The sequence below is a fragment of the Rhinolophus ferrumequinum genome, chromosome 3 (genome assembly GCF_004115265.2).
Source record: "Rhinolophus ferrumequinum isolate MPI-CBG mRhiFer1 chromosome 3, mRhiFer1_v1.p, whole genome shotgun sequence".
NCBI lineage: Eukaryota > Metazoa > Chordata > Mammalia > Chiroptera > Rhinolophidae > Rhinolophus > Rhinolophus ferrumequinum.
In genome coordinates this window covers 42487133-42505806 of record NC_046286.1, presented here as the reverse complement: position 1 = coordinate 42505806, position 18674 = coordinate 42487133, and the positions used below count along the sequence as shown (strand labels likewise).

The following is an 18674-nucleotide window of genomic DNA, read 5'->3' as shown; positions in this document are numbered from 1 at the left end:
CATGAAAATCGGTGGGAAGACCAGCTGCGGGCACCTGGTATTTCCAGCAGTCACTTCCAGTGGACTTTTAAAGAGGCCTAATAAGAGTGAAAGCTTCTATATTTAAAAACCTGAGATAACCACTAACATAGCCTGTGCTCAGAGCTTTACCCCATGGAACAAACCTAAGCAGAGGCACCAACAAAACACTTCTCTGTGTGTGGAAGCACCTTTGGTTGCTTTATTTGGTAGCGCTAACTTATCAGGAAGATGTCAGTCTCTCTAGGGCAAAGAAGACTCCACTTCCTTAGAACGACCCTCAGCACAGTCCTGGGTAAGCCTGTTGCTGTGTACTCAGCAAACACCTCATAACTGATGGCTAATGAAAAGTAACTCCTCAACAAAGGTGTATAAATTGAATCAGATATATAAAATAGTCAGATTTGCTACCTGTTAGCAGTGGTAGAGCCCTCAGTATGACAGGACTCCTTGGGGACCATTTACTGCACCTGCATTGTGTTACCTAGTTCTCATGGTCTGGGTCATTATCAAACATCTTGAGTACTGATGTTGTCCTGCTATTATTTTTTAGTTGCACTATATCCTTTAGTAAGTGCCATAGTCAGGTAAACCACAACTCAAGGTAAAACGTAATTTCCATGTTTACAAGGTCACAAACAACCCTGCACTCACCCCTCAAGGGAAACATCCCCACCTGGACCAAGTACACTTAGCAAAGGCTACAAAGGAGGGTATCTGAGGTATATGATGTCTGGGGTTGGATAATTTTTAAAAAGAATTCCAACATATTCAACATAAAAATGTGATCCAAGCCTTCCCTGTTACTCTGTCTCTCTGGCTGATTGATGATAATGGGGCTAATGCTTTGACCAGACAGCCAGGAGAGTAAAGCGCTCCTTCACTGAGAAAGCAGGGGAAATGGTTCTTTTATCTGCACTGTCCATAAAGGACCCAGGTAAGAGGGTCCCCCTGTCCCCGGCACACATAACAGCAAATATTCCACGAGGAAAATAATTCCTATTAAAGTTATATCTTGGGCCTAAAAGCTTTTAAGAAAGGTGATGTCAGCTTTACAAGGGTACTTCTCCCTCTGCAGTATACTTCACTAGTGCACACCAATATCTGGTTCACTGTTTCTGGGCACACAGATTATTCTTCCCAGCCTGGACAGTCAGGTGGGTGCGAGAGGAGGGGAAGTGTTTTACCCAGATGAAGAACGGAAGGGCAGGGGTGATATCTCCAGGCATCTTCTTCCAGTCACAGTGCAGCTGTGGAGACAGTGCAGCTATAAGTGAAGAAGCTTGTGTGCACCCCTTGCCAACCCTCGGCAGACATGTAACTTGAGCGAAAATAAACCTGTGTTGTATTATACTTGAGATTTGAGAGTTGTTGTTTACTGTCTCATAACCTAGTCTGATTATTGCTTGTTTCCTCCTTCAGAAGCCACTGAGTAGTCAGTGATTCCAGAATTGAAGTTTTTATCTTAATGTGGTCTCAAGTTGAAAACTTGAGTGAAAAAAGCTTGCCCGTTTCACTGTGATGTCACTGGCTCTGTACAGTTGAATGGCTCTCACCTCCTGCTATTAAATGAAGGTCCAGCCAGGGATGGCAAATATATGTTCTCTCTCAGGTAAATTGTGATGGATTCCTGAAGGCTGCCTGGAGTGGTGTTTTGAAAATGATTCTGAGGCAAAGTCTTGGCTACGCAGAGAAGAGAACACAATCAATTAGTGATGTCTATTAAGGACAGGGCCCAGGGAGTGGGGGCAGGGATGGTAGTCTCTGCCATCCTTGGGTCTCACTCCTGTCAAAGGGATGCACATACCTTTCCCATGTGTCAGCAGTGATGAGATCCTAGTGAGCCATTCAGCCCTGCCCTGAGATGCCTCCAAGGGGAAAAAGACAGAATTAAGTAGTAGATTCAGTACTACTCCATTTTGAGCTTGAAGACTTGATCAGGTATCTTAACCAGAAGATTGGAGTCATATTCTAAAAGGATGCTACCTGATATCCTACTTGAGGAAGTAACTGTTTTTGTGACAAACTACCCAGAGAACTTGATGTACAAAGCAGTCAGAATTCCAACATTTCAGTCCTTCCAACCCATCGCCAAGGTCCTCTACTTAGCCTTTCTAAATTCATCTTACTGTTTTACTGAGAGAGACACTCAAGCTGAAGCTGGGGAAGAATGAGGCAACATTTTGACAAGTGTAGATGCTACATATGTAAATGCTTAAGGCCTGGCTGTGACACGGGAGGATAGGTTTCTTCTTCTTCTCCCTCCTATTCTTTACCTAGACACTTCAGCTCTCACCAGACTTCCACAAGCATCAAAGGGGTGGACTTTATGAGTCCAAATCTTTACTGAGTGCCACTGTGAGACCAGCATATGCCAGCAGCATCACAGGCATTAGTTCACATAGACTTACTTGCTCACAGGCATTCACCCTGGGTTCTGGCAGAGGGATGGTGACCAAAGAGGTGCCAGAAACATACAGGGAAAGGCAGAGTTGTGTGGCTCAAGGTGAAGGCTAGAGACAGCTGCCATTATCTCTAAGTGGAGCCTGCCTCACATGTAACCTACAGGAGGGTGCCATCTTTCCTGTGTTGAAGGGCCAAATCTGAGATCACATTGGTCTGGTAAAATCCACTGTGTGTGCACCACGTTGGTGACTCCCTTGGACCCAGCCCAGGCAGTGTGGCACTGCCCGAGTCACCCTCAGCTCTTGGGCAACCAGATTTGCCCTGCAATCTATGGGAGACTTGTACAGCAGTGGAAGGCCCACAGGAGCCTGGGAAACTTTTGGTGGTGGGCAGTCAGCACCAGCTGACACCGCAGCCTTTCTCGGGCAGCTCTCCGGGATCTGCGGGCCTGAGGTGAATGGCGGCTGGTCATGGTGTTCTCGGGCGTTTTGCAGAGTGGTCACAGGCTCAGTACTGGCACAAGAATTGAATTTGCATTAATTTTGTGAAAACCACTGGCCACACCCTGTGATTCCTTGGGAACCTATGCCACCCAACTTAGGTGGCATCACCAGGGGCACTGTCAATACCAGGTCAACCAGCCCAGCTGGCACACCTAACGAGGCTCTCTCAGCCGCTGAGCCCTATGGGCAGCCGGGAGGTGGCAACAGGCCTAGGGAGGCTCTGGATCTTTTGTTAAGCTGCCCCAGGCCCGATACTGGGGGCAGTCAACCTTGATCCGTAGTAAAGCAACCCCCACATGCCTCCAGGTACAACACAGGCAGCAACTAATAGCATATACCTTTGTAGTTTCTACCAAGTAGAGCCAGGCCAGTCACAGGCAAGGCTGAAATTGGCCTTGTGGAAGCACAAGAAACAACACACCCAGAGGCCAGCTTCAGACCATACCAGAGCACCACCCAATTAGCTCCAAAAGCAGCACACCCAAAGGTACAAGAGCCTACTCAGGCGAATCCCCCTCTTAGAGGTCAGCCCCCACACAGCAGCTCATACACTGTGGGCATAGCCAATCTTCACACCAGTCACCCTGAGAATCAATGCCACCCACTGATGTGCCAAAAGAATTAAGGCTCAACTACAACAGGTGAATACACACAACACACGCAAGGGACACTCCTGGAACACATGCAGAGGTGATTAAGGAGACTGCACTATGGACCACAGAACACATACTAAATAAGGCCTCCTGGCAAAGAGAGATATAGGAGATCTACTTAATATATAGAAGCAAACACAGAGGCAGCCAGAATGAGGAAATAAAGAAAGATGTTCCAAATAAAAGAACAAGAAAAATCTCCATAAAAAGAACTAAATGAAATGGAGATAACTAACCTACTAGAGACAAAATTTAAAACAATGGTTATAAGAATGCTTAAGGAACTTAGAATTTCAACAAAGAGATAGTAAGAATAAAGAAGGACATAGAAACCATAAAAAAGAACCAGTTGGAAATAAAGAATACAATAACTGAAATAAAGGATACACTAGAAGGAATCAACAACAGATTAGATGAAGCAGAGGACTGAATCAGTGATTTAGAAGACAAGATAGCAGAAAACACCCAGTTAGAGCTACAAAAGAAAAAAGAATGAAAAAAAAACCATGAATATAGTTTAAGAGATCTCTGGGACAACATCAAGCATAACAACACTCACATCATAGGAGTACCAGAAGTAGAAGAAAGGGAACAAGAGATTGAGAACTTATTTGAAGAAATAATGACTGAAAGCTTCCCAAACCTGGTGAAGAAAATAGACACACCAGCCCAGGAAGTGCAGAGAGTCCCAAACAAGATAAACCCAAACAGGGCTACACCAAGACACATTATATTTAAAATGGCAAAGGTTAAATACAAGAGAGAATCCTAAAAGCATCAAGAGAAAGACAACTAGTTACTTACTAGGGAGCTCCCATCAGACTCAGCTTATTTCTCAACATAAACTTTGCAGGCCAGAAGGGAGGGGCTGTAAATATCCAAAGTGATGAAAAGCAAGGGCATACAACCAAGACTACTCTACCCAACAAGTCTATCATTTAAAATTAAAATCCCAGACAAAATAAAGCTAAAGAAATTCATTACCACCAAGCCAGTATTACAAGAAATGTTAAAGGGATTACTTTAAGAAGAAGAAGGGGGAAAACAAACAAATGAAGATCAATAATATGAATAATAAAATGGCAATAATTATGTACCTATCAATCATCACTTTAAATGTAAATTGATTAAATGCTACAATCAAAAGACATAGGTAGCATTAGCTGTTATTCAGGATGTGGAGTACAGCATAGGGAATAGAGTCAATGGAATTGTAATAGCTATATACAATGTCAGAGGGGTAGTAGCTGGGGGAGGGGGTTTATCACTTTGTGAGGGGTGTGAATGTCTAATTATTACATTGTTTGGTGCACCGGAAACTGAAAAAAAAGAAAGAAAGAAAGAAAAATAAAAGACTATACAAGTGTTGGCAAAAAAAAAAAAAAAGACATAAGTAGCTGAATGGATAAGAAAACAAGACCCATACATATGTTGTCTACAAGAGACCTGCTTTAGATCGAAAGAAACATATAGACTGAAAGTAAAAAGATGGAAAATGATATTACCCACAAATGGAAACCAAAAAACAAAAAATGCTGGGGTAGCAATACTTATATTAGAAAAAAATAGATTTTAAAATAAAGACCATCATAAGAGACAAAGAAGGACATTACATAATGATAATGGGATCAATCCAACAAGAGGACCCTAGTAAACATCAAGGCACCCAACATAGGAGCACCTAAATACATAAAACAAATATTGATCAACATAAAGGGAAAGACTGACAGCAACACAATCATAGTAGGGGACTTTAACACCTCATTGACACCAATGGACAGGTCTTCCAGACAGAAAATCAACAAGGAAACAGCAGCCTTAAATGACACACAGACCAGATTAATTTAGTTGGTATGTTTTGAGCATTTCACCCCAAAGCATCAGAACATACATTCTTTTCAAGTACACATTTTCCAAGATGGACCACATGTTAGACCACAAAACAAGTCTGAATAAATTTAAGATGATTGTAATTATATTAAGTCTCTTCCCTGACCACAACGGTATGAAACTAGAAATGAATTACAAAAAAATTGAAAAACACACAAACACATGGAGGCTAAATAACATGCTACTAAACAATGAATGGGTCGACAATGAGATCAAGGAAGAAATCAAAAGATACTTGAGACAAATGAAAATGAAAACACAATGACCCCAAATCAATGGGTGAAAGCAGTCCTAAGAGAAATTTCATAGCAATGCAGGCCTACCACAAGAAACAAGAAAAATCCAAATTAAAAAATCTAACTTTATACCTAAGGGAACTGGAAAAAGAACACCAAATAAAGCCCAAAGTGAGTACAAGGAAAGAAATAAAGATCAGAGTGGAAGTAAATAGAATAGACACTAAAAAAAAAAAAAAAAAGATCAATGAAACCAAAAGCTCATTCTTTGAAAAGATAAACAAAATTGATAAACCTTTAATCAGACTCATCAAGAAAAAAAAGAAAGAGGACCTAAATAAATAAAATCAGAAATGACAGCGAAGAAGTGATAACTGATACCACAGAAATACAAAGAATTTTAAGAAAATACTATGAGCAATTATATGCAACAAATTGGACAATCTAGACAAAATGTATAAATTCCCAGAAGCATACAATCTCCAAGCCTGGGTCAAGAAGAAACAGAAAATCTGAATTGACTGATTACTGCTAATGAAATCGGATCAGTAATCAACAAGCTCCCAACAAACAAACAGATTCCTTTATTAGTAAATTTTACCAAACATTCAAAGAAAAATTAACACTTAGTCTTCTCAAACTATTCCAAAAAAACTCAAGAAAAAGGGAGGCTCCCAAGCTCATTCTACGAGGCAATCATTACCCTGATTCCAAAACTAGACAAAGACATTCCAGAAAAAGAAAACTATAGACCGATATCCCTGATGAACATAGATGCAAAAATCCTCAACAAAATATTAGCAAACTGAATTCAGCAATACATTCAGAAGATCAAACAACATGACCAAGTGGGATTTATTCCTGGGATGTAACTTTGGTTCAATATCTGCAAATCAATTAAGGTGATATACCACATAAATAACATGAAAGATAAAAATCATATGATCATATCAATAGATGCAGAATAAGCATTTGACAAAATCCAGCATCAATTTATGATAAAAACTTTCAGCAAACTGGGAATAGAAGGAACATTTCTCAACATAATAAAGTTCATATGTAAGTATGACAAACCCACAGCTAACATCATGTCCAATGGGGAAAGTTAAAAGCATTTCCTTTAAGATCAGGAACAAAACAAGGATGTTCACTTTCACCACTTTTATTCAAAATAATAATGGAATTCCTAGCCACAGCTATCAGACAAGAAAAAGAAATAAAAGGCATCTAAATTGGAAAGGAAGAAGAAAAACTGTCATTGTTTGCAGATGGCATGATACTGTACATAAAGAACCAGAAAGATTCACCAAAAAGCTATTACAACTGATAAATGAACTTAGTAAAGAAGCAGGATACAAAAGTAATATTCAGAAATTGGTTGCATTTTTATAAACCAAGAACAAACAATCAGAAACAGAAATTAAGAAAAGAATCCCATTTACAATTGCATAAAAAAATAACCAGGAATAAATTTAACCAAGGAAGCAAAACACCTATACTCAGAAAATTATAAGACATTGATGAGAGAAATTTAAAAAGATATAAATAAATGGAAGCATATACCATGCTCATGTATTGGAAGAATTAATATAGTTAAATGTCCATATTACCCAAAGCAACCTATGGATTCAATGCAATCCCTATCAAAATACCAATGACATTTTTTACAGAACTAGAACAAATAATCCTAAAATTTAAATGGAACCATAAAAAACCCTGAATAGCCATGGCAATATTGAGAAAGAAGAACAAAGCTGGAGGTATCAAGCTTCCTGATATCAAACTATATTATAAGGCCATAGTAATAATAACAGTATGGTATTTGTATAAAAACAGACACATAGATCAATGAAACAGAATAGAGAGCCCAGAAATCAATCCATGCCTATATGGTCACTTAATCTATGACAAAGGAACCAAGAATATACGCTGGGGTAAAGATAGTATATTCGATAAATGGTGCTGAGAAAACTGGATGAATACATACATACAAAAAACAAAACAAAACAAAATTGGACCATCTTCTTACTCCATATAAAAGAATAAATATCCAATGGATGAAAGAGTTAAATGTACAACCTGAAACCATAAAAATTCTAGAAGAAAACAAGGGCAGTAAACTCTCAGACATTACCCTTAGTAATATTTTTACTATCCGGGCAAGGGAATAAAAGAAAAATAAATAAATAAACAAATGGGAATACATTAAACTAAAAAGTTTTTGCACAGCAAAAGAAACCTCAACAAAACAAAAAGACATCCTATTGAATGGGAGAAGATATTCACAAGTGATACATCTGATAAGGGGTTAATATCCAAAATTTATAAAAAACTCATATAGCTCAACACCAAAAAAACCAAACAATCCAATTAAAAAATGGGCAGAGGACCTTATAGACACTTCTCCAAAGAGGATGTACATAGATGGCCAATAGACATATAAAAAAAAATGCTCAACATCACTAATCATCAGAGATATACAAATAAAAACCACCATGAGATATTACCTCACACCTGTCAGAATGGCCATCATCAGTAAATCAACACACAAGTGTTGGTGAAGATGTGGAGAAAAGGCTACTTTATGCACGGTTGATTGGATTGTAAATTGGTGCAGCCACTATGGAAAACAGTATGGAGTTTCCTCAAAAAATTAAAAATAGAGTTACCTTATGACTCAGCAAATTCCACTCCTGGGATTTTCAAAGAAATCCAAAACACTAATTTGAAAAGATATATACACCCCTATGTTCACTGCAACACTATTTACAATAGCCAACACATGGAAGCAACCTACATGCCCGTCAATAAATGACTGGATAAAGAAACTGTGGTACATATATACAATGGAATATTACTCTGCCATTACAAAGAATGAAATATTACCATTTACAACATGGATAAACCCAGAGGGTATTATGCTTAGTGAAATAAGTCAGACTGAGAAAGACAAATACCATATGATCTCACTTATATGTGGAATCTACAGAACAAAACAAATGAACAAACAAAACAGAAGTAGATCCATACATATAGAGAATAAACTGATGGTTACTAGATGGGAGGGGGGCTGGGTGAGAAAGGTGAAGGAATTAAGAAGTACAGATTGATAATTACAGGGCAGTCACGGGGATGTAAAGTACAGTATGGGGAATATAGAGAGTAGTATTGTAAAAACTATGTATAATGTCAGATAGGTAGACTTACTGTGGGAATCACTCATACATTATATAAATGTCTAACCACTACGCTGTACACCTGAAACTAATATAAAATAATATTGGATGTCAACTACAATTAAAAAAAATAGTCACAGGGATGCGTAGTGCAGCATGGGGAATATAGTCAATAATGTTCTAATAACTATGTACAGTGTTGGGTGGGTAGCAGACTTGTTGGGATTATCACTTTGTGTGTTATGTAAATTTTTGATCAATATGTTGTGATCAGAAATGTGAGATAATTTAATGTAGTGATTAATAACAGGAGCTTCAGAGTCCAAGAGGCTTTAGTCTGAGGCCTCACTCTACAGGTTTTTCACCTGTGAGACCTGAGAAAAGTGATTCAGCCTCATTTTTCTAGTCTGTAAAGGGGCAACACTTACAAGCTTTACCTCATCTTCCTGTGCGGACTTAGTGAGATTATTCATATAAAGTTATTAGTAGACCCTGGCATATGGTAAATGTCAAAAAAAAGATTCATATTATTTTTCTCAATGATTTATCATTCTTTCCTTCATGCCTAATTATCACAGGCAAACTTAAAATTGGTTTTTATATTAAAGTTGGCTGAATGGAAAAAATGTCTATTTTAGAGAATATTCTTGCCAGATGAATGTCATTTACTAAGATTTAAAAGCCTTTTGTAACTGATCCCTTTAGAGATTTTTCCACATGTCTGTTTCTTTCAGTTTTCTATTATGATATCCTACAACCAAATGCCATCTTACACTGCCTCAGACTCAAAAAGGCACTTAAGGTGTGGCCCTGAGGGCTGATTCCTTATTTTATTGAAAGTAAAAAAAGGTTAGACTTTCTATTTAACCTCACTGAAAGCATGTAGAGTTTCAATGACCCCTGTGTTCTGATTGAGATCATTCAGAAATGTCATCAAAAGCAGTAGGACTGAACTACCAATTGAAAGACTAGAAATGCAAGTCTCAGCTATCTGGAGTCACCATGACACATATTAGTCAGGATTCTCCAGAGAAACAGAACAAACAGGATGTGTGTTGTCTGTCTATCTATCTATCATCTATCTATCTATCTATCTATCTATCTATCTATCTATCCATCTCCTTCCTTCCTTCCTTCCCTCCCTCCCTCCCTCCCTCCCTCCCTCCCTCCCTCCCTCCCTCCCTCCCTCCCTCCCTCCCTCCCTCCCTCCTTCCCTTCCTTCCGTCTACAGAGAGAGAGGGAGACATTTATTTTAAGGAATTGGTCCATGAGATTGCAGAGGCTGGCAAATCCAAAATCTGCAGGTGGGATGGCAGGCTGGAGGCCCAGGGCAGAGTTGCAGTCTCAGCCTGAAGGGTCTTCTGCCAGAATTCCTTTTTTTCTTGAGGTAGGTCAGTCTATTTCTAGGAAGGCCTTCTACTGATTGGATGAGGACAACCCACATTGTGGAGGACGATCTACTTTACCCAAAGAATACTGATTTAAATGTTAATCTCATCTTAAAAAAGAAAACAAAACACCTTCACAGAAACATCTGGGGAAATGTTTGACCAAATATATGGGTACCATGGCCTGGCCAAGTTGACACATAAAATTAACCATCACAGGAAGTCACGTTCTATTTTGGACTAGGGTGTTTCCATCCAGTAAAATCACTGGCATCCTACATCAAACAAATCCATCTCAATAACCCTGCCAAAATCCATCTGTTTCTTTGAGGAAAAAGAAGATAATAGGGTGTTATTATAACCTGACCACTCTATGAGATGTGCCCTAATCTGAGTTTTGTGCTCAGCTTCTCTCACTACTGTTGCAATCCACACCAAAGTTCCAAATCCCATGGACCAATATAAGAGAAGCAAAGGCATGTGCAGATGTTTATGAGGACATGGAGAGAGAAAGGGGAAAGTTCATGTCTTTTTAAAGGCTGTTACAGAGATTCTCAACCATGTGTCTCCATATGCTTCAATAAAATCGTATTTTCCTTTCATTTAAAATGTGTTTAATTTTTTTCCCTCAGACTCTGATGTCTGGAAATAGCTGAGTTATGGGCAGAACTATTCCCTTTATCCAGGCGTTTGTTAAATACTTCAAGTGCAGGCTGAAGACTGAAAAGGCTCTGGAGACTGTATGATGAAGTACAACAATAAGTATATTTTTTGCTGCAAGGCTGTGAGAATTAAGAGAGACAGTGAATGCAAAATGCTAAGATGTGTGCTAAATTTCTTCTGTTTACTCCAGCAGGTCCCTTTCCTCCTTTCCCCATTGTGCTCTGTGTTCTGGGAAAGACTTTTGATCAGAGCTCTGGCTGCTGGTTGTGGTGTTGTATTCAGCCAATGAGATCAATGGTGCAAGAAGGGAAGGAGGGAGTCAAGTAAGGTCTGGGTATTTATTTTACGGCTCCCTCCCTGAGGGAGCTAGCTGTGTCCCTCAACCCAAGGTCACAGCTCCTCTCAGCTGCTCACTCTGCAGGACGCTGGGCTCCAATCAGGCCGCCTTCAGATTGGGGTGGTAGCTACTCCTCAGATAGCCCTGGGGTGCCGCCTCTCCTGTGGGGTTGTCCTTCTCCCTAGCCACAATTTGCAAACAGCCCCTCCATCAAAAGCTCTTCTAATGACTTAGGTTGAATGTGCTCCCTGTGCCAGCTGGGGCCGACTAAAAAAGTATTCAACATGTTATTATTCCCTTTTTAAAAAGAGTTGGGATAAAAAATAATTCTCTAAAATATTTCCGAGATTTTTGCAAACCATAACTGAACAAACACGTTTTGATGTTATTCAACATTCCTGAAGGACCCATATAATAATTTCCTCCTTAATCCCAAAGCCCAACACAAATATTCTTTATCCTGCTGTAAGAATCACATAATCTGGGGTGGCCGGATGGCTCAGTTGGTTAGAGCACAAGCTCTTAACAGCAGGGTTGCCAGTTCGATTCCCACATGGGCAGGTGAGCTGCACCCTCCACAGCTAGATTGAAGACAATGAGCTACCGCTGAGCTACCAGTGGGGCTGCTGGATGGCTCAGCTGATTAGAGCAGGAGTTCTTAACAAGATTGCCAGTTCAATTCCCGCATGGGATGGTGGGCTAAACGGCAACTGGACAATGACTTGACTTGGAGCTGATGAGCCCTGGAAAAACACACTGTTCTCCAATATTTCCCAATTTAAAAAAAAAAAAAAGAATCACATGATCTTTAGTGTTTCCCTTTTTATAGTAGTTTCAAGGAAACTCAGTGTTGAACTCAGTGTTTTTGTCAATGATTAATTCAGTTGAATATGCAGCAATGACTACTTCTCTGCTCCTTGAAATGTTTTTAAAAACTAGTTTTCATCCTATTTTGCTGCTGTCTTTTTCACTGTTTTTAGTCTGCTGAGTCATCTAAATTCTTTGGAGATGAAAGAGAAATCCATCCTAACTAATAAATATCTCAATATAAAAATCAAGCCTGGATCAGCATTAAGACTATACAAGTCGGTGGACGCCGCCGAGTAAGCATCGTTAAAGTCACCCCTCCCGCGGTCGTCATGTCTAAGTCAGAGTCTCCCAAAGAGCCTGAACAGCTGCGGAAGCTCTTCATCGGAGGTTTGAGCTTTGAAACAACCGATGAGAGTCTGAGGAGCCATTTTGAGCAATGGGGAGCGCTCACAGACTGTGTGGTGATGAGAGACCCAAACACCAAACGCTCCAGAGGCTTTGGGTTTGTCACCTATGCCACTGTGGAGGAGGTGGATGCAGCCATGAATGCAAGGCCACACAAGGTGGATGGAAGAGTTGTGGAACCAAAGAGGGCTGTCTCAAGAGAAGATTCTCAAAGACCTGGTGCCCACTTAACTGTGAAAAAGATTTTTGTCGATGGTATTAAAGAAGACACTGAAGAGCATCACCTAAGAGATTATTTTGAACAGTATGGGAAAATTGAAGTGATTGAAATCATGACTGACCGAGGCAGTGGCAAGAAGAGAGGCTTTGCTTTTGTCACCTTTGATGACCATGACTCTGTAGACAAGATTGTCATTCAGAAATACCATACTGTGAATGGCCACAACTGTGAAGTAAGGAAAGCCCTATCTAAGCAAGAGATGGCTAGTGCTTCATCCAGTCAAAGAGGTCGAAGTGGTTCTGGAAACTTCGGTGGTGGTCGAGGAGGTGGCTTTGGTGGGAATGACAACTTTGGTCGTGGAGGAAACTTCAGTGGTCGAGGTGGCTTTGGAGGCAGTCGTGGAGGAGGAGGATATGGTGGCAGTGGGGATGGCTATAATGGATTTGGTAATGATGGAAGCAATTTTGGAGGTGGTGGAAGCTACAACGATTTTGGCAATTACAACAATCAATCTTCAAATTTTGGACCCATGAAAGGAGGGAACTTTGGAGGCAGAAGCTCTGGCCCCTATGGTGGTAGAGGTCAATACTTTGCCAAACCACGAAACCAAGGTGGCTATGGTGGTTCCAGCAGCAGCAGTAGCTATGGCAGTGGCAGAAGGTTTTAATTACTGCCAGGAAACAAAGCTTAGCAGGAGAGGAGAGCCAGAGAAGTGACAGGGAAGCTACAGGTTACAACAGATTTGTGAACTCAGCCAAGCACAGTGGTGGCAGGGCCTAGCTGCTACAAAGAAGACATGTTTTAGACAATACTCATGTGTATGGGCAAAAAACTCGAGGACTGTATTTGTGACTAATTGTATAACAGGTTATTTTAGTTTCTGTTCTGTGGAAAGTGTAAAGCATTCCAACAAAGGGTTTTAATGTAGATTTTTTTTTTTTTGCACCCATGTTGTTGATTGCTAAATGTAATAGTCTGATCATGACGCTGAATAAATGTGTCTTTTTTTAAATGTGCTGTGTAAAGTTAGTCTACTCTGAAGCCATCTTGGTAAATTACCCCAACAGTATGAAGTTAGAATTCCTTCAGGGTGATGCCAGGTTCCATTTGAAATTTATTTACAACCTGCTTGGGCTCAGTCAGAAGCCATTGTCTTCAGAAACCTTGGTGTAGTTGAATTGACAGTTACTGTGTTGGTGATCTGGAGCTCACCATTAAAAGAATCACCCAAGCAGAGTCTGGAGTTTATTTGGTGATTAATGATTGTTGGCACATCCTATGCAATATATCTAAATTGAATTATGGTACCAGATAAAATTATAGATGGGAATGAAGCTTGTGTATCATCCATTATCATGTGTAATCAATAAACGATTTAATATCCTCTTGAAAAAAAAAAAAAAGACTATACAAAAGGACCAAAAAACCCAGGTTCATAAGGGTCCACTTCAAAACAAGCCCCAGAGGCAAAAAGCAAAATGCCAGGAGAAGATGGATCCCACCACAGGAACCTGGGTCCAGGCAGCAAATCCATAAGCAGGACCCTCTCTCTACCCACTAAAAGTAACAACAGCCCTGGATGCTATTTCTGTTTCTTCAGTTTGCACTGGGGCTTAACAGCCGTTAAGGAAGAGCCCAGACTTACTCTTGGTGTGGGGCTCCCGTCTTAGTCAGCAAGGTCAGCACAAAAAACATGAAAATCACGAAGACTGCAAGACCAACCCAAAATCCAATCACAATGGAATCTGTAAGACAGTTAATACCGGGATTAGTATTTCAGAACAGCTGAAAACTTGAACATTCAAGGAATCTGAGCTTTTTGGTACATGAAATGAGAGAGGACATCAACAATCTTATGAGACGATTTTTTTTTTTTGTAGAAGAATGTCTATATAAACTTTATTCATCATAGCTCCCTCCCCCCCACAAAATGAACAAACAAATAAATTGGAAACAATGTAAATCAGTAGGTGAAGAGATAAACAAATTGTGTTCTATTCACACAGTGAAATACTACAGTAAAATACTGTAGTATAAATGGGTGAACTGCTAATATATGCAACAACATTCGTGATTTTATGACACAGTCTTGAACCATCATCAACTGGGGACAGATAAGAAGATATAGGGAATGAGCGAGAGGGAAATGTCTGGGTCACTTTTGGGTTTCTGTCTCAAATAATACTGAGAGACTTCGCCTTACTGACTCTTGTTTCCATATCCCAATGAGGAACTTAGGACAGAACATAGGCCATCTAGGTCTTCAAGATTCCATTGCAGTGTCTTGATTTAGAGAATACAGTTTTCAGCAGAGACTGCAATATAAAGCTTTAAATGAATTCTGATTCAAACCAACCCAATTTTGTATTTTCACTTCTGTTCATGCTGGAATAGTGACGCTCCTCACTACTTCTTGCTGAGGACATATGAACAGCTTCTTGCGTGCCCTCCCGTCTTCTAGTTTTCTGTGTGCTTCATCCCTGTAGGAGCCTGCTTTATCACAGCTCTGATAATATTGCTGTTTTATGAAAAACTCTTCAACCAAGATGGAACTGACCTTTTCCAGATTAAAAGAAATTCCATACGTAAATCACTTTATACAATGTCTGGCATCTAAGACGAAGGCACCCTACATTTTCCATTATTGTTAAAAATTATCATCATTTTCTCCCAGATCAGCCCTACTTTGAAACCTAATTTCCAATCAGACTAGGGGATATTGTGTCCCTGTATTTACTTTGACTCTTAGCCACAGCTTCCTAAGACCTAAGCCTTTTCAGGGGCTGTTACCTTTATCTGGCTGGAAAAGCTTTCCCCAACCAAGAGCTGATGAAAGTCCATGCATCCTTCAAAGCCCTCTCCTTACACCATCTCCTTCACCAATCCTGGACTAAGTTCCCCAACTGATGTGCTCTTTCCTTCCTTTGAGCCCCATGACATTTTTGTCTGTGCTTCTTTACATGAGCCCTTACTTGGTTAAGAGTCTCTGGGACTCTGTGACCCAGTATATGTCTCTGAGACAGGATGAGACTGGACTATCTGCAGAACCTAGTACATACATAATGGGGTCTCAAATCTGGGGGAGTCAACAGAGTTGAACTATTTTACATTTTCTGGCCTATTCTAAGAAGTTGACCTATGTGGAAGTACAGTGAGGATGTCAAACATTTAAAAAAAATACAGCATATACACTAAAGGTGATTAAATACAAAGCATTATTCTAATTAAATTATGTATACATAGCATTTTTTCTAAAGTGAAGAAATCAGATACTTTCATTCTACATATACTATTGCCTAGGGGTTAACTTTTATTTAACAACATTTATTCAATACTCTGGATGCAAAACTAATATACCTTTCCTGGGATTAAGAGTGCCAAAGAAATAGAAATCGTAGACCTTGCTTTATAATCTAATAGAAATGAGGCCTAAAGAAGACATAAGGACAAATACCAAAAACACACATATGCAAGTGCAGCTATTCATGTCAATGAATATGTCAATTATGGGGGCACAGATGGTGAAGCATCATTGGGCAGATAAATGACAAGCACACTGTACTTCAACTGCCTGCATAGTAAAAGCAAATTCTAAAATGACACACCAGCATTATACTTAAATCCTCAACTGAGAATTTAATCTGGTCGTACTGGCTCACTTCTCAAATCTGTTTACTGGGAAGGACAGCTTTCACACTGCAAATGATGGCTGCATCCCCGTCAGCCCAAACCTAGGGTGGGCAGAGGTGGAGGAGGGGTGCCGTTAATGCAGCCCAGTCCCTTCCTTGCACGCTTCTGGTGCCCCAGGATGCTGATCAAAAAGCAACAACAGTGTGGGGCCTGGGAGGGTCATACTCCTCAGAGGAGTCAAGGGGGAGCAGAGTGTGGATTGGAGGGAGCAGGTTGGAATTGGAGAATCTCCGTGATCCAACAGCATTTCCAAATGTTGTCTCGATAATGTGGCATCTACATTTCTCATCACTATGTTTCACTTAATTTTGCTTATTTATGTAGCTTTGCTTATTCACATTCCCCTTCAAACAAAATTCTGCTTCCTCAAATTATTTCCATTAATTCTCCTCTGCCATGTAGCCCGACCCCAGGGCACTTTCTCACCATGAGACTCTTTCAGGAAGATCCAAACTCTCATGAAATTGTATGTATATGCTAGGTTTCATGGGCCTGGGCACTGTCATGAAATGGTGACCACGCAGCCGCTCATCTTCCTCAAAACATCCTTTCTTGGCAGGAAGTAAGAATATAGCTTTACCTGAAGTGAAACTCCAATGAGGCCAGTGCTTAAGGAAGCCAAGAGAATTTTCCAAAGGGGTTTCTAACAGAACCAATCAGCCACTTCTGTCCTGCCTAGAAACCGAGCTACTTAGGGAGCCTTATACTAAGGGAGGAGAGCACATTGCCCAGGGAATTCCCAATGGAATGTGTCATAATAAAATAACTTCCCCTTCACCCAACCTCTAATGAATGTTCCTTACAGGTTCCATTCCACTCTTGCTATGGAGCATTTTCTGCAATGTTCTTCCCCAAATGTATTATAGCTCAATCTCTCACTTCCTTCAAATCTTTTCCCAAATTTTCCCTTCTCAGTAAGGCCTTCCATGGCCACTCTATCTATACTTTCACTCCACACTCCACTTGTTCTTCCCCCACTTTATTTTTCCTTTTGTGTAAGTCACCATCTGGCATAGTTTATTTGTTTAACTTATTTATTGTCTGTCTCTCCCACTAGAAAGCAAGATCTGTAAAAGGAAATATTTTTGTCTTTTAGTTCACTGTTGCATCTCCAGTGCTTAAAATAATACTGTACATACATGTGCTCAATAAATATGTGCTAAATAAATGTCCATTCGGCTGGTACCAAATGTATGTCATATACATGCCCACTTTTGATACATTAGAAGATTTAACACCAGATTAAAAACTGAGGGCAAAAGGAAAATTCAAATAACCATCAGAGGTTGCCACATGAAAGACCCTTTGAAGGTAGGAATCTTAATTTCAGCAGGTAGAAGAACTTAGATGTAGCTGTTGTTGCCGCGTGTGATCTGTTACAGGTAAAGCAAATGAAGATAACTGATATGGTCATCCTTATCCTGACCTTGAAATGTCTTGCTTCTATTCTTTTGAACTTGTACCTAACTGGCTTGGAATTTTGCTCAGCAAAACAAGGAGACACACTTGAAGGCCAGAGTCATATCATTTTAAAATGGAAGAGACTATACCAATGTACACGTTGCAATAGTTGACTTCATCTTTTTTTGTTTTCCTGTATGTATGGGGGATTTTTTTAATTTGTTTTTTTATTCTTTTTTATGTCTCTCATATATTGTCAGGTTCCTGAAGCTAAGGACCTCTACTTTAACCAGATCTTCTACATCAGAACAGTAAGGACTCACCCAGGCATTTTTGTTTTTTCCTGGTGTGAATGCTAAAACTAACCAAAGCACTCCTTATTAGTGGTATAGTAGGTAAATATGTGTTACACTTTTGCCTATATTTTGCAGGAATTTTTTCTAGCTTTAATCATTTCTAGAATGTAAATATACTTAAATATTTTCATCTCTGTAAATATACCTACCAAAATTACAGCAGCAGGTCTGTCTTCTTTGTCACTTAAACTAAGGAAAAGAGGCCAGAGCAAACTGACACAAAAATAAAATTTGAGTCACCAAAGTGTAAAAACCCATATTACAGGGAAATATGGCAATTTGCCCAGTCATTTTCATTTCCACTAAAATCTTAACAAGCAAGTGTTCCTACTTAAAGATTGTTCCAGAAAAACAGAGTAAAGAATTAAAGTAAATTAAGGAGGGTGATTGCACACCCTGACAGCAACAGCATTCCATCAGATGATCAATGACAGCATATCCTAATGGATTCCACATGCTTTCTTAAATTTCCACAAAGAACTACTGAGCAGACAGACATCAATAAAGGAATGAGTGAAAACA

General features: G+C 39.7%; 2 protein-coding genes across 7 annotated transcripts in view; one reads left to right on the top strand and one right to left on the bottom strand.

The window, feature by feature from the left end:
• The window catches only part of MRAP2 (melanocortin 2 receptor accessory protein 2), a 50026-nt gene that overhangs the window by 11160 nt on the left and 20192 nt on the right, over positions 1–18674 (bottom strand). For 3 of the 6 annotated variants that reach the window (XM_033102786.1, XM_033102787.1, XM_033102784.1), the window contains 2 exons: positions 14351–14450; positions 1206–1268 (listed from right to left, as the gene is read on the bottom strand). In XM_033102786.1, coding sequence (XP_032958677.1) covers positions 1206–1268; positions 14351–14450 — 163 coding nt within the window. Of the gene's footprint in view, positions 1–1205; positions 1269–1574; positions 1702–14350; positions 14451–18674 lie in introns of all 6 variants that reach the window. The other 3 variants (XM_033102788.1, XM_033102789.1, XM_033102785.1) reach the window with 3 other exon arrangements.
• Positions 12362–14108, top strand: LOC117020355 (heterogeneous nuclear ribonucleoprotein A1-like). The gene has a single exon (XM_033102782.1). The coding sequence runs from the start codon at positions 12410–12412 to the stop codon at positions 13370–13372; it is 963 nt and encodes a 320-aa protein (XP_032958673.1). The 5' UTR covers positions 12362–12409; the 3' UTR covers positions 13373–14108.

Excerpts from the sequence above, each read along its gene's own strand:
- LOC117020355 (XM_033102782.1), top strand. The coding sequence starts at position 12,410 with ATGTCTAAGTCAGAGTCTCCCAAAGAGCCTGAACAGCTGCGGAAGCTC.